This window comes from Passer montanus, unplaced genomic scaffold, assembly GCF_014805655.1.
Source record: "Passer montanus isolate IOZ18808 unplaced genomic scaffold, ASM1480565v1 scaffold19, whole genome shotgun sequence".
Taxonomy (NCBI): domain Eukaryota; kingdom Metazoa; phylum Chordata; class Aves; order Passeriformes; family Passeridae; genus Passer; species Passer montanus.
Window position 1 is genome coordinate 10,205,420 of NW_024366480.1, and position 14,038 is coordinate 10,219,457.

At 39.5% G+C, this 14,038-nt stretch overlaps 1 protein-coding gene across 9 annotated transcripts in view; it reads left to right on the forward strand.

Annotated features, from left to right (window-relative positions):
• PPP4R1 (protein phosphatase 4 regulatory subunit 1) overlaps positions 1 to 14,038 on the forward strand; it is a 65,126-nt gene that overhangs the window by 31,141 nt on the left and 19,947 nt on the right. For all 9 annotated transcript variants that reach the window (XM_039706093.1, XM_039706096.1, XM_039706095.1 and 6 more), the window contains 7 exons: positions 4,331 to 4,473; positions 5,846 to 5,992; positions 7,557 to 7,664; positions 8,438 to 8,503; positions 10,603 to 10,761; positions 11,960 to 12,090; positions 13,205 to 13,725. In XM_039706093.1, coding sequence (XP_039562027.1) covers positions 4,331 to 4,473; positions 5,846 to 5,992; positions 7,557 to 7,664; positions 8,438 to 8,503; positions 10,603 to 10,761; positions 11,960 to 12,090; positions 13,205 to 13,725 — 1,275 coding nt within the window. The remainder of the gene's footprint in view (positions 1 to 4,330; positions 4,474 to 5,845; positions 5,993 to 7,556; positions 7,665 to 8,437; positions 8,504 to 10,602; positions 10,762 to 11,959; positions 12,091 to 13,204; positions 13,726 to 14,038) is intronic.

Sequence of the window (14,038 nt, forward strand, 5' to 3'; positions counted from 1 at the left end):
AAACTAACGCAATGACCAAGCTGTAAATTTGGTTTTAAACAACAGGGAAGTTTAAACTGAAATGGCAGACACTGTTATGTATTGAAGCCTCCTGGAATCCCTGCTTGGAGCTGCCAACTGTTCAAGCTAAAGACAAAGCTGAGGAGTAGATGAAGGGAATGAGAAAGCTCTCTGACTTCAGTGGACTTTTTTGGCATTGTTGCTTGGATCTTAAGGAAACATAATGCAAAAGAAAGCTCTACTGTAACTGCATCAGACTGCAAGATTAGGCTCTATTCAGTACACACTGGAACGTATGCTTCAGCCTTTGGAAGAATTGAGCTCTTATCTAAATTGGTAAGCTTAAGGTTCAGGTTCTTGCATAGCAGCAGTAATTCCCCAGAACAGCACAAACGCCTTTTGATGGCGAATTATGGTGTTGTGTTACACAGCCAGTTCCCTACACAGCACTCCTTGTTTGTTGCTTTGAATCGACCTTCAAAGATCCCAGAGCCGTGTACTTAAAAGTTAGGGAATGTAAGAACTCAGGTGACTTTACAGTTCACTCCTGGGCATGAATGTTTCAAATCTTTAATTGCATTGTCTCATCTGCCTGTGTTCTTCACAAAGCCAGAGGTGAGTTGGTAGCTCAGGAAGAAAGGGGCTCACTTTACATCTGCAGGTCGTTAGTATTGTTAGGCAGCTGACATAAGTGCTGCATAATAGATGAACCCTGTTCTGAAGGAAAAGGATCTCGTGATTTTGGTACATCCTGCACTCTTACTGGAGTGCTTCATAAAGAAATGTATAAATCCAGTTTCACAGCAAACCTTGTCAATTTAGGGAAAGGGAGTGTTGCCATTGCTTTATCAGTGGGTGGGCAAACTGTAGAGGTGCCTAAGAGGTATGGAAACAGTCTCCCTGTTTTTAGTGCCTGGTGTCCAAAGTGTGTACACAGCTCTTGATATGCTTAATACAGAGTTCTTGTTGACTTTGATTGCAGACCTATTTCTTCAGCATCAAGACAGAGTTCAGACTGCAATCAAATGAGTAGTGTGCAAATTACTCTGTGAAGAGCCTGGCTTGAACATTTTGCTCATGTTCACACTAGGCAGACAAATAAATTGGCTTTCTCAGTATTTTGATTCTTCCACTCAGTTCTAGCACCTTCTTTTACCATTGCTTGCTTCCATCATCAGACAGTTCTGCTACTTGAGGGAATTGCGTGATTGCACAGGGAGATCAATATTAAGTGCCAGTTCTTGCTGTTTAATTATGCTGCTGTGGTGAGGCAAAAGCTGCATCAGCTAGATCAGTTCTTTGATAGGATTTATTGTCTGGCTGCATGAACAGTAGCATTGGCATAAATGGAAGCTGCAGGTTTTGTGTCTGGGAGGGTGGGAACTGCCCAAAGCAAATTTAGAAGCCATTTAAGAAGCGCTGCTGCCAAGCATACAGCCTGAGTCAGATTGATTTTGCTTACTCTCCATCCCCTTTAACCTCTACCCTCTCTCCCTCCCTTCCCCCAGTCATCTTCTGTCTGCCACAAGAAACAAGGCATGAGTCCTAAGATGGGAGAGCAAGACCCTAGGGATAAGTGTTGTTACAGAAGTCTCTTGTGCCGCTTGATCATGTCCTGGGCATGTCTTGAAATAACAGTCTTCTGGGAAAGCTGGGCATGAGTTCCTCCAGCCCTGGCTTTGGGCACTGGTTCCTATTTCTTGTCCATTAAGTTCCCATCCTCCTTGCCAAGCCTGATGGTTCCTCATCTTGCTCTGTTTGCCATCTTCACCCTTTTCAAACAAATTGCTCTTGGGAGAGGGGCTGTTTTCAGAGGCTTTTCAGAGATATTTTGCGATAAAGAAAGAAATTATACTCAGCAAGGAAGGTCTCTTCCATTTGTAGCTGCTCTGCTTTCAGTGGATACTGGGCAGTTGCAAATGGAGGGTACAAGGCTTCTTTAACTCAGCCACCTTTGGACAGGTTGTCGCACAGGTGAAAAAAAACCACATTGATGTGTCAAAGTTGGCATGTGTAAGGACTCCTTTCTTAGGCACATTTCAAGCCCCTTTTCCAGAACTGAAGAAGCCCGACCTTGTCAGGTAAAAGGACCAGAACTGAATTAAATGTAGGAAGAAAATAAATATTTTTTGCTGACTTGACTCTTGAAAGCACCCAGTCTACTTTGCTTGAACCCCCTACACCACCTCATCCTAATGAACAGTTACACCTTCTCTTCCTTGTGTTCTAAGGACTTCTCTGGCAAATTTTTATAAGGAAGCAAAAGATGAGTTACTACAATAGGAATATTTTCTTTCTTTGCATTAATATGATATGGAGACTCCAACTTCCAGAATTAATGATCTCATTAACTATTAGTTTGTCCTAGTTACAGGTGCATCTTTTGGTCAGCTGTTGCATTTAGTGCTACAAGTGGAGTGTTCGATCACGAGACTAGAGTTCAGCATTTTGTTACGGTGTGAATTTTTGTTAGATCTGCTAAAACTTGCACATAGTTTGTATAGTGTTCTTTGGGATCTGACTTCTTCAATACAAGCCTCAGGATGCCGGTACTGCTTATGGAGTTCAACCTGCACATGTTTCAGAACATCTGAAGTTTAAATAAAAATGTTTTTCTCCTGTGTTCTCCTGATAACATTTGGGAAGAGATACAGAGCAGAGATACAGAGCAGATTGGAAGACATTTTTTTACTTTATGGTCATGAACAGCAAACCTATAAAATATTGATTTGTTTGAGACTTCATTTTGTATTCTGCAACTTGGTCAGCAACTCGTAAACTTTCCAGAGCATCCCTGGAAGTGTTCAAGGCCAGGTTGGATGGGGCTTTGAGCAACCTGTCTAGTGGAACCCCAACCCCCAGGGGTTGGAACTAGATGATCTATAAGGTCCCCTTCAACTCTGATTTTGGTGTGTATTTCTATAGGAAAAGTAATTCAAGTCTATAATGAAAGAACTGTAGCCCATAGGCATTTAATTACTTTGTGTGCAGTGATCTTTTCTGTTCTCATTGTCCTCAGTGAAGAAAAGACTGCACACAGCAGGGGACTTGCTTTGTCTTTGTTATGTTTTATTCAGACCTGAGCTTACACTTGTAGCCAGTGTTCAAGAATGCCAAGTGCTGCACACTTTTCGCCATGTTAAATACAAATGCACGTTGCATGTTTCTGCTTAGCAAAAGGTTGTATTTTTAATGGTTTATTCAGACCTGAGCTTACACTTGTAGCCAGCGTTCAAGAATGCCAAGTGCTGCGCACTTTTCGCCATGTTAAATACAAATCTGCTTAACAAAAGGTTGTATTTTTAATGAATCATGTTAATTACAAGTATTCCAAGGAAGATGGTTCAGTTTATACCATTAACTTTTACCTGGACAACTTTTAGGTAAAATTCAGTTAAGGCATATATATCTATCCTGTGACATATACATCTTATTATTTAAAACATTGTCATGTTTGAGAGTAACTGATGTTATGTCTTGTAGGTAATCAGAGACTATTGGTAACTGCATATATCAGCAAATCCTGAAAGGGCAGAAGTACTTAGTTCAGATTTTTTTTTTATCCCCATGGAGAAGTTAGGCACATAATAAGGTCCTGCTTCTTAAAGTGAATCTGTTTTTCTAATAGTTGAAATTGAATCTATGTCTGTATTGTTTCTTTTGCTTCTTCTCTCATCCCCCAGATATATGAGCATATTCTGTGGAGATTAGGATTCATCCAGGCAGTGCGCCATTTCTTGAATTTAAAAATATAATTAAATATTTCTTAAATAATCACCAGCTTTGGTGAGAAACACATCTCAAAGGTTTAACAGAAGCAGCTGGGAAGATGCAGGACCTTTTCCATCTGACAATTACATCAGTAGCCTTAAAAAGCAAAGAATGAAGAACAGCATCTGTGGTTATGGCTGGTTGTCCTGCTCAGTGGGATCTTTCCCATCTGAGAGGCCGTGGCCCAGACTCCCCCTCAGTTCCTTTCTTCTCACAGTGCCAGTTCTGGGCTGACTTTCAATTTAGGAGGTTTCTGAGAAGTAGGTGATGCTTGTAGAGAGTTTGGACAATTCTGTACTCCTTATGTTTGATGGCTGGCTGTCTTACACCTCTTCTTTTTTTATTACTAAGCGTGTGAGACGTGACTTAGTAGGTCGGCAGCACAGAGTGTAGTTTTATCTGGTTTTGTAAAAAGATCTCAAAATGGAACACTGACATGAACACTTGAGACCATACTTTGTATGTAGGGCACTGTAAGAAGCTTACTCTTACAGGATCTGGGAGCTGGCTTGTAAACATACATTGTGCCATTGTTTTGGTTTTGTTTTGACCCTTACAGAGCCGACAGTGCGGGCAGAACTGATGGAACAGGTGCCTCACATTGCTATGTTCTGTCAAGAAAACAGACCTTCAATCCCTTATGCTTTTTCCAAATACCTGCTGCCCATCGTGGTGCGATACCTCGCCGACCAGAATAACCAGGTAAGTTTCCTGGAGGAGTAGTTTACTAGCTGGTGAAATACTGTTGTGATGCCAAATTATTTAAATTTAGCATGGTACAAGTGTGTTATATTTTGGGTTATAAGGATTTGTAATGGACATGAAATACATGGTACTATAAATTTATTTAAAGAAAATATTAAAGGAAGTGAAATGACAGGTTTTTACATCTAACATGATCTGTCCTGATTTGGGGGCTTTTATCTGAGATTGCATTCATATGGACAAAATTAGTCATTTAGACAAGCTTACATAATTTGAATTCCGGAAAAAATGAATAGTAGTAATAAAAAACTGAGTCCTTTGTATAATAAGTTTAACACCATGGTGTATGTCCATTACCAGTTATTTGTATTTCAGTCCTATAAATGTTTTGGATTGAACTTATGTGGTTTGTTTCTCTGCATGTATAAGTTATCTTGTCCAAAGCTTTCTTGAGGCTTGTCCAGTCATTCAGACTGGACTAATGCTAGTTGAGACATTATTTTCAATATTTTAGACCTCTGGGGTTTGTCACTTTTTTCCTTGCCCTTTTCAAAATTTATATAGTTAAAAAATAACTACCCAAACCTATTTTCCTTAGTAGTTGTTTTGCTAATTCATGTATAATACAACAACTCTACTTTTCTGTTTGATGTTCTCCTGCTAGAAGATTCTGTGATTGTTTTCATTGTGTTAACCTCTGTTGAATAGTTCATTGGGCTGTGGATCTCTGAAACAAAGAGCTCAAAGGTGTTTCCAAAATTGCTGCATTGCAGTATGTGTAGTATCTTGCTGTATGTAGTGTTTTCTCTTCTGGTGAAATTACTCCTTTTGGAGGTAGGGCTTAGCAAGCTATGACGTCAACAATGGGTATCTTATTTTTACAGAATTTTTTTTTTTAATGAGACTAAGCAGAATTGTGTCTCAGAATTTAAAAGCATTAGAAATAAACAGTTTCTCCTTGCCAGGCTGTTTCTTGTTATTCTCAGAAAAACAGCATTTGTTTTGTAAAATTCATCTTCCTTAGAAATTTGTTACTCTCCATTAATTGCGCTGCTTTTTCTTCACACATTTGTATGAGATGTGCCATGACTGCTCTTTTTGACATTAAAACAAATAGTGTGTGAACCCAAGAAACACCTGCACATTGTCAACTAAAGCAGGTATCCACCTCCATACTTCCCAAAACACAGGACAGCCAATATGAAGTGCTTGCAAAAGCACTTGTGGAGCACTTGTCCTCTCATTGTGTGCAATTAGTACTGCTGTGTGTTGGTATATTGGTACAGCTTCCAAAATACAGGACACATGTATTTCAAAAACTCCAACTGTCTTGGAATTGCTTGGTTCAATTTTTGCCTTTTTATGGCAGGTCAGGAAAACAAGCCAGGCAGCGTTGTTAGTGCTGTTGGAGCAAGAGCTCATTGAGAGATACGATGTGGAGACCAAAGTGTGCCCTGTGCTGATAGACCTGACAGCTCCAGACAGCAACGACGATGTGAAGACAGAAGCTGTGGCTGTAAGTAACAGCAGTGCCAAATCACACGGCCAAAAGTTTGCCTGAATGCTTGATAGTGCAGTGGTGGTGGTGGTGTGTTTCCAAGTTGCACAACCATTAACCAAAAAAACCCCGTTATATTCCCTGTCCATAACAAATCTGTAACTTCTACTGTGCTGTGTCAGTGCTGTATACACTGGTCAAGTTAAGATTTAAATTCCATAACTTACATTAAAAAAAAAACCCAGCTGGGCAAGACAGTGCAGGGGATTCATTTTATTGACTCCTAAAGCATCTGCTGTGTTTGCTTTTTAGTTTTTTTGAATGTTTGTCTGTTTATTTTATGGAAGTTTAAATTGCCTCTGTGGAAAATTTCCATCAGTTCAAAAGCTTTAATGCCTCAGTTCTGTTGCTACTTGCTGTATGTCTATTCTCTTTATTGACTTCGTTGTGTTTCATTGGACAAAGTAATAAGCATCTGAGTTGATTAACTCATGGTTGGTTGGTTGGTGGTGTTTTTTTTGCATTAGACACAACCTTTGTAATTAAAATGTATGTGTTGAATTAAAATAGTAAGCAGATTAGTTAATTTATAATGGAGAAATGGCAGATGTAGGCCCTTTTGTTTCTTTTTTTATTGCAATTTATATTGATGCTTTCTGGTGGGTGAATTTTTTTTCTGTTCTTTTTGCTTGAGATAGACCTCATTTAATATTTTACTTTCCTACAGTGGCTGGACTGATAAACAATAAAAAGGCACCAGCACTGTTGCATTTGGCACCAAATTTCTAGTGCTTCTTGGTGAAGCTTACAACTACATAAGGGAATAAAGTATAAGCAGATTAGTTTTATCTGTCTTCATGGTTTTGAAGGTATTGAAACTTGACAGAAATTTCTGTACCTCATCAACCCCCTACAGGTTAGAAAAGCCATCATTTGTTATAGGGGAGTGTATGTAAATAGTCTACTGACATGATGAGGAATGGTAAACGTAAAATTCTTTTTGCTTTTTAAAGCTTTTTTTTTTAAGTTTCAGTACAAATTAGAATGAAAGCAATTATAGGGAAGAGTTCTTTTTTTGGTGTGATACATTTCTTTGGGAGTTTTATGTTTGGGAGTTGCATATATGCAGTGTAGTGTTGTAAATTTAAACCATACAGGACTCAGAAGTCTCTTAAGCATATTAATTGTCAATAATTATCTGTTGACTGTACATACATACATTTTGTATTGAAAAAATAAAAGAATCATGTACTTTTTTTTTCTTTAAGGTCTGTTGGGTAACATAGAATAATTTTTAAGAGTCCAGTTACCTTTTTTAGTTGGGAATTTGATTCATTTTATTGGAAGATCAATGTCATCTTCTACACCTGTGTCGTGTAATGACAAGGACATGGGAAACGCAGTTCTTTGCAAAAGTGGCCGAACCTTTTGAATTCAAATGGGATTGTGTTTTCAATATTTTCCAGTTTTCAGTAAAATTATGTTCATCAGAATAGAGAGTAGATGTAAAAAGCCTTTGCTTAGCTGACACAGAATGCTGTGTTATGCAAGCATCTCTGATTAGTGTCTGTCTTGTCATTAGATTATGTGCAAAATGGCCTCCATGGTTGGAAAGGACATCACGGAAAGACTTGTGCTTCCCAGGTTCTGTGAGATGTGCTGTGACTGCAGGATGTTTCATGTTCGTAAGGTATGAATTATGAGCATCTGGTCTAGATTATCTGTGAAAAAATGTGTCATGTGCTTGGAACTTGCACGTGACTAAGAAACTTTCCTGGTAGATCTCATTTGTGACATGTATAAGTGAAAGCTGTGAGGGTTTTTGTATCTCTCATTTCCACAAATTTTAATATTTGACATGAGATGTTTTTCCAGAATCACTACCCTTATTACTAGAAACAAAGGAAGAATCTGCTTGTCCTTATGCTCTAGATAGCTGCTGTGTGATTGGGCATTTGTCCTTATGGTTGTGTTGGTAACCAGGAAAATGTGAAGCATTTGTGGCTGATACAGCATCAGCCACCTGAGCTCATATATCTATGCACAGATGGAATTAAAGATGCTCATTTTCATCACAGATGAAGTAAACCAGTATTCCATCACGATGTTTAGGTGTGGAGGCTGCACTTTGGTCTCACCCTGCCATTGAATAGCTTATTTCTCTTGATAGCTGCATGTGTTCTTTAATGTGGCAGCACCTCAAATACATTTTATACTCTTTTATTTTCATTTAAGTTCTGAGGTTCTTCTGTGATTAAAAAAAGATTGACTAATTTTGAAGAAAAGAAAATTATTTATTTTGGAAAGCTATGGAAATTGATGGAATGGGGAAATAGCTCATAATGAGTTTGCACCAAAACACGTTTTTCTGATTTTAAAAGTTGGGGTTTTTTTCCCCCCTTTGGATCTTGCTGTATTAAAACTGTGGTCTTTAGTCTTTATTTTTTGCATTCTGTCTGCAAGGTATGTGCAGCCAATTTTGGAGATATCTGCAGTGTGGTTGGACAGCAAGCCACTGAAGAAATGCTGGTAAGCCATTTCTTAAGGGGTTTTTCTTCTTAATACAATTCAGAAGTGGAGCCAGACAAGCTACAGAAGAAGGGCAGTTCATGAGAGATTGCAGATACAGGGGAGCATGGCAGCAGGGATAAAGTGCCGGGAGTGGTGAGGCTTCTGTATTGGTATAATCTTTTCAAGTCACTTTTCGTGCCTCAAACAACCTGCTGGAAAGGAAGGAAAGAGAAAGAAATGTAAAGGAAGTAAGTGAATGTCAGAAATAACAAATGAAATAAAGGAGAGACAGACAAATTCAAAATGGAAAAGCAGGGAACTGGATGGAGTGGTGAGAACAGGGTGAGAGCTGTGCACACATTCCTGTGGTGGGTCCGGGAAGCTAGTAGATGTTGATAGATTTGGAGACATGACAATGCTAGGGAGCAGAAATCAGCTTGGCAGGCTCTGGGATCCCTCTTCAAGCTTTCTCCTCTTGCAAATGTGGACAGTGAGCTTGTTAAGGACCAGCAAAGGCTGATGAATCAATGCCCTGAGTTAGCGAGGGACTTAATGGACAGAGTGTAAATGCAGGCATGACTTCAGCCAGAGGCTCTGCAACTTTTTGCAGTTGGCAGTGTTGGGACAGGTAGGCCTGTTGTGGCTCTCAGGCCATTTTTTATGCTCTTAAAGCATTTGCTGCATTTTTCTCTAGCTATAGAGTGATTTAAGTAATTTGTAGTGAAGTTTAGTTGTGTGGATTTGCATCCCATATGCTTCCTGATTTGGGCTGTAAATTGATTTCTCTCACACAACTGCCTTTGTAGTGATTAGTGTAATGAATTTGGATTAAAACTTTGCAGAGGGTGCATTACTATGAAATAAAAAAGTGATGATTATTTCATCTGAAAGCAGTAAAGTGTGGCAGGACAGCTGGGCTTGTCTTTCTATAACAGAAAATGCCAATTTCTGCTCTTCTTGGATTATTGTTAGGAAAAAAGAGGGGTGTAAAAAGCTGAATGATAAAATTTCATTTTATAATCTAAAAGCTTTTTTTAATTAGAGACAAAGTCCAGAATACTTGGCTGCAGAGAGCAGGAACAGCTGAACATCAATAACTGTGAACAAGGCTGTAGCAACAGCCATTGGATTAGTTAGATTTTGTCACTGTGCCTGTTGCAAAGCCAAGGCAGCTGTGCATGTCTGTGCCTCACCTGCACTCTGTCCACCCTTACCATTACTGTATCCAAAGTGCCCAATCACCTGAGCACCTTCAAAATGCTTCAGTTTTATTAGTAAAACCACTGCTCTGTTCAAACATGTTTTCTCTTGCGCAAATGCAGTCTTTCTCTCATTCCCCCGTTCCTCTTTGCAGTTAATTTCCTGCATTGTAGGATAGAGGGTGTTGATAAATCTAACAATGAAAAGTGTAGGTAGAAAAGGAAGTTTTTTTCTTTCTGAAGATGCTGTTCCTTTGCATTTCAGTAAGAATCTTACAAAAAAAATCTGAAATGGTCTCTCGCAGGTAAAATGTTAATCATAGAATCAAAAAATGTTAAGGTTTGGAAGAGACCGTAAAGATCATCTAGTTCCAGCCTCCCCTGTCATTGGCAGAGATGGCTTCCACTTGATCAAGTTATTCAAGACTTTATCCACCTGGCCTTGAACACTTCCAGGTTTGGGGCATCCACGATCTACCTGGGCAGTGTGCTCCAGTGCCGTACCACCCTTGCAGTAAAGAATTGCTTCGTAATAATGCACCAATATTATTTTTCTTGTGCCTGCTTTAAAAGAATGGTGTAGACATGAGGTCTTGTCTTATGATAGGTTTGTTGGTCTTGGAGGTATATTTGAAGTTGGACTTTTTGGGGGTATAAATCAGATTTAAGAGTTAGTACTTCCTTGCTATTCTTTAGACAGGTGAATTTTTCTTATCTGTATCTATAAGTAATATGAAAGCAGCAGATTAGAAGCATGGTGCTACTGAATGTGTGCTCTTTGTCTTGCAAATGTTAACCTGTGCATCTGAGTATGAAGGTGGACAACCAGGTGAAGAAAATGAATGTGAAAAGAGAACTTGTTTTGAAACAAGTGCTGCTTATTAAGACTTGCAAACTCACTCACTGTATTCCTAACAGCTGCCAAGGTTTTTCCAGCTCTGCTCTGATAATGTGTGGGGAGTTAGGAAAGCCTGTGCTGAGTGCTTCATGGCAGTTTCTTGTGCAACGTCACAGGAAGTCCGGAGGACAAAATTGTCAACCCTTTTTATTAATTTGATTAGTGATCCTTCACGATGGGTAAGAATTGCTTTTTATTTTTTGAATAGCTGTCATATTTGAAGGATTTTACTGCAATACTCTATGTGGAACTTCTCATGGGTGTGGGTAATCTAACCTATTCCATGCACCTCCAGCAAAATTGTTCTTAAACTGGTTAGTTCATTGATAGGTGTAGAGAGTCCCTCACATTTTTACAGCAGCATGTAAGAAAAACTCTGTCAGTGGAGTAGCTTTTTTTAGCTACAGAATTGCCTGTGTCTTAACATTGCTGAGAATCATTAACAAAACTGAAAAAATAATTATGATATACTTGTTCTTCTTCAGGTTCCCTACCATGTTGTTTATTGAGGGAGGGTGTGGTGGAGTTTGCAGTTGGTTTGGATGTTAATTGGTTTTGGGTTTTGTGGGTGTTTTGGATGTTGGGGTAGGGATGGTGGGGAGTTTGTTGTCAATGAAATTTTTATTGTTTCTTAAGTGATGGGTTTTTGTTTGTGGTTTTTTTAGGGAGGTTGGGTGGGATTTTTTGTTGTTGGGAGGGGGGGAAGGTTGGTTTTTTGTTTGTTCGGGGGTTTTTTATTTGCCATCTTGAAGATTTACTCTTAAACCTTAAGTTTGTTACTAAGCAGACAGTTTCCAAGAGCAAAGGATCATCTTCACAGAAGCATGAGCTCATGGATCTTGGAAAGTCATGCAAGTTTTAGTCCAGCAGAATTAATCAAAATTGAGATAGAGAATTGTTGAGAAGACTAGAATAAATAGTAAGAGAAAGGAGGAGCAAATGCACTGCATAGCCAAATAGGAAAGGGAAATAAATATAATGCTTATCAGTCAAATTTCTGAAAGTGAAATGTCTGTTTACTGTACATGATGTTTTTTTCCTTTTAGGTTGTTAAATTCTGAGCTGAGCTCTCAAATTTACTTTCTTCTATTATCTAAACAGATTCTTCCTCCTTTGGTTGTGGGGAATAAGCCTGTCAGTTTAGTAACCTGTGGTTTAACTGGTTTCACCTTGCTTTTTCATTTTTCTTAACATTTTTTTCAAACTTGGCACTCTGTAGACATCTGGCTGATTCCTTCCAGACAAGAGCCTCTGCTCTTGATTTCCGTACTAGGCTTACGACCCTTTCAATTCCTAGTAGCAGGCATTTTATGTTTTATAGGACAGCAAGATTTATATATACAATTTTGTTTTTTCACCTTGGGCCCTTTCCCCTAGGTTCGCCAAGCAGCTTTTCAGTCTCTGGGGCCTTTTATATCAACTTTTGCTAATCCATCCAGCAGTAGCCAGTACTTTAAAGAAGAAGATGGTAAAAACCCAGAAGATTGTGATTCTGCACAGGAAAACAGGTAAATTTGCTAAATCTACAAATTATTTTTGCCTCCGTGTTCTTCTTCTCCATGAACTGTTAGTTTTTCTAACTTTCCTGGATGAATTGAATATTTGGTAAATGGAAAGATCTGGATCTTCTCATCTTCACAGACCAGAATTAGGATATATGTTCTGTGGTGAGATGACTGACTTGATAGACAAGGGAGAGCAGTGTGTACTGTGTACCTGGATTTTTTTTTGACATGGTCCCCTGTAAGATCCTTGTGGAGAAGCTGCTGAAGTTTGGGTCAGATGAGGAGATAGTGAGGTGGGCTGAGGCCTGCCTGCCTGGCTGGGCCCACGGGCGCTGGTCAGCAGCGCGTAGTTGAAGGTCACTGACTGATGGTGTATGAGACTGATCCTGTCCTGTTTAGCATCCTCTTTAGGGATCTGAATGGTGGAGCAGGGTGTAGCCTCACAGGTCTGCTGATGACACAGACCAGGAGGAGTGGCTGCTTCACCCACAGGGTCGTGCTGCCATCCAGAGGGAGACCTGGAGAGGCACACTGGAGAGGGTACAGTGAAGGGCCACAAAATGACAGGCTGTGGCATCTCTCCTATCAGGAGAGTCTGAGGGAGCTGGGACTTCAGCCTGAAGAAGAGAGGGCTCACTGGGGGGTCTTACCAATGTTCATAAACACCTGAGGGGAGAGTGAAAAGAGAATGAAGCTGGACTCTTTTCAGTGGTGCTCAGTGGCATAACCAGAGTCAATGGCCACAACCCCAAACACAGGAGGTCCCCTCTGAACATCAAAACCCATTTTTTTTGTACTGTGAGGATGACTAAGCACTACAAAGGTTGTCCATGAAGGCTGTGGAGTATCCATCCTCTGAAGTTCTCAAAACCTGTCTGGTTACAAGTCCTGGGCAAGTGGTTCTGGTTGCCCCTGCTGGAACAAGGAGGTTGGCCCAGGTGGCTTCTAGAGGTCCCTTCCAATCTTGACCCTGTTGTGGTTCTATGACTTCTGTTTTGCTATGGTGTAAATAAATTTACTTTGACAAATAACAAGTTGAGAGCATGTGTGTGAATTTTCAAGACCATAACAAGTCTATTTTGGTTTTTTAATGTCCATTTTGTTTGGCATTCAACAGTGAGCAAGTCAGGACCACGGAAGATGGCACAACGGATGAAGAGCACAACAGGACAGAGGATCTGTCTTCACATTGTGATGATAGTGATGATTTTGCAACAAAACTTGAAAATGTCATAGAAGATCAAAATACAGTGTCAAATAACTCCAAGAGGGAAAGTGATTTCCAGACTGAATCATCCTTCCATTGCACTTTGCCTTCAGAATCTTGTGGAGAAATGGCAGATGAGAACGAGCAAAGTTCTCATTGCTGTACAACAGATGTGCAGGAGGCTGGGCTGAATTCACAGGAAACCTCTCTTTCAGAGCAGGAATTATACAACTCTTTCCATTTCTGGAGGACTCCACTTCCTGAAATAGATATTGACTTTGAGCTTCAGCAGACTTCTGATATAAAACTCGATAGAGAAATTCAGGAACTCACTATGCCAGTGTCTCCAAGCATTCCTATGGCAACAAGGAAGGAATTAGAAGAAATGATAGAAAATTTGGAACCCCATATAGATGATCCAGATGTTAAAGGTATGGTAAAGATACTGAAGCATTTTTAATGTTTGGAGGTATGTGTATGTTGCTTCAGTAGTTTCTGCTTTAACCTCTTAGTTGTTCTAAAAGTCAGAAGTACTGTTTTCTCCTGGTCCTCAAAGAGACTGGGGAAAATTGATCGTCAACTAAAATGGAATTTGCATTTGTGTAAAGATGTTTAAAAGGAGTGCAATTCCTTTTATAAACTGAATGCATGTGCAGTTAGCAGTATAAAGTTCTGACTGCCTGTTTTGACATTATAATCAAATAGATGGTTCAAAGGCATAAGCTGTTGATAAGCAAGTTTATT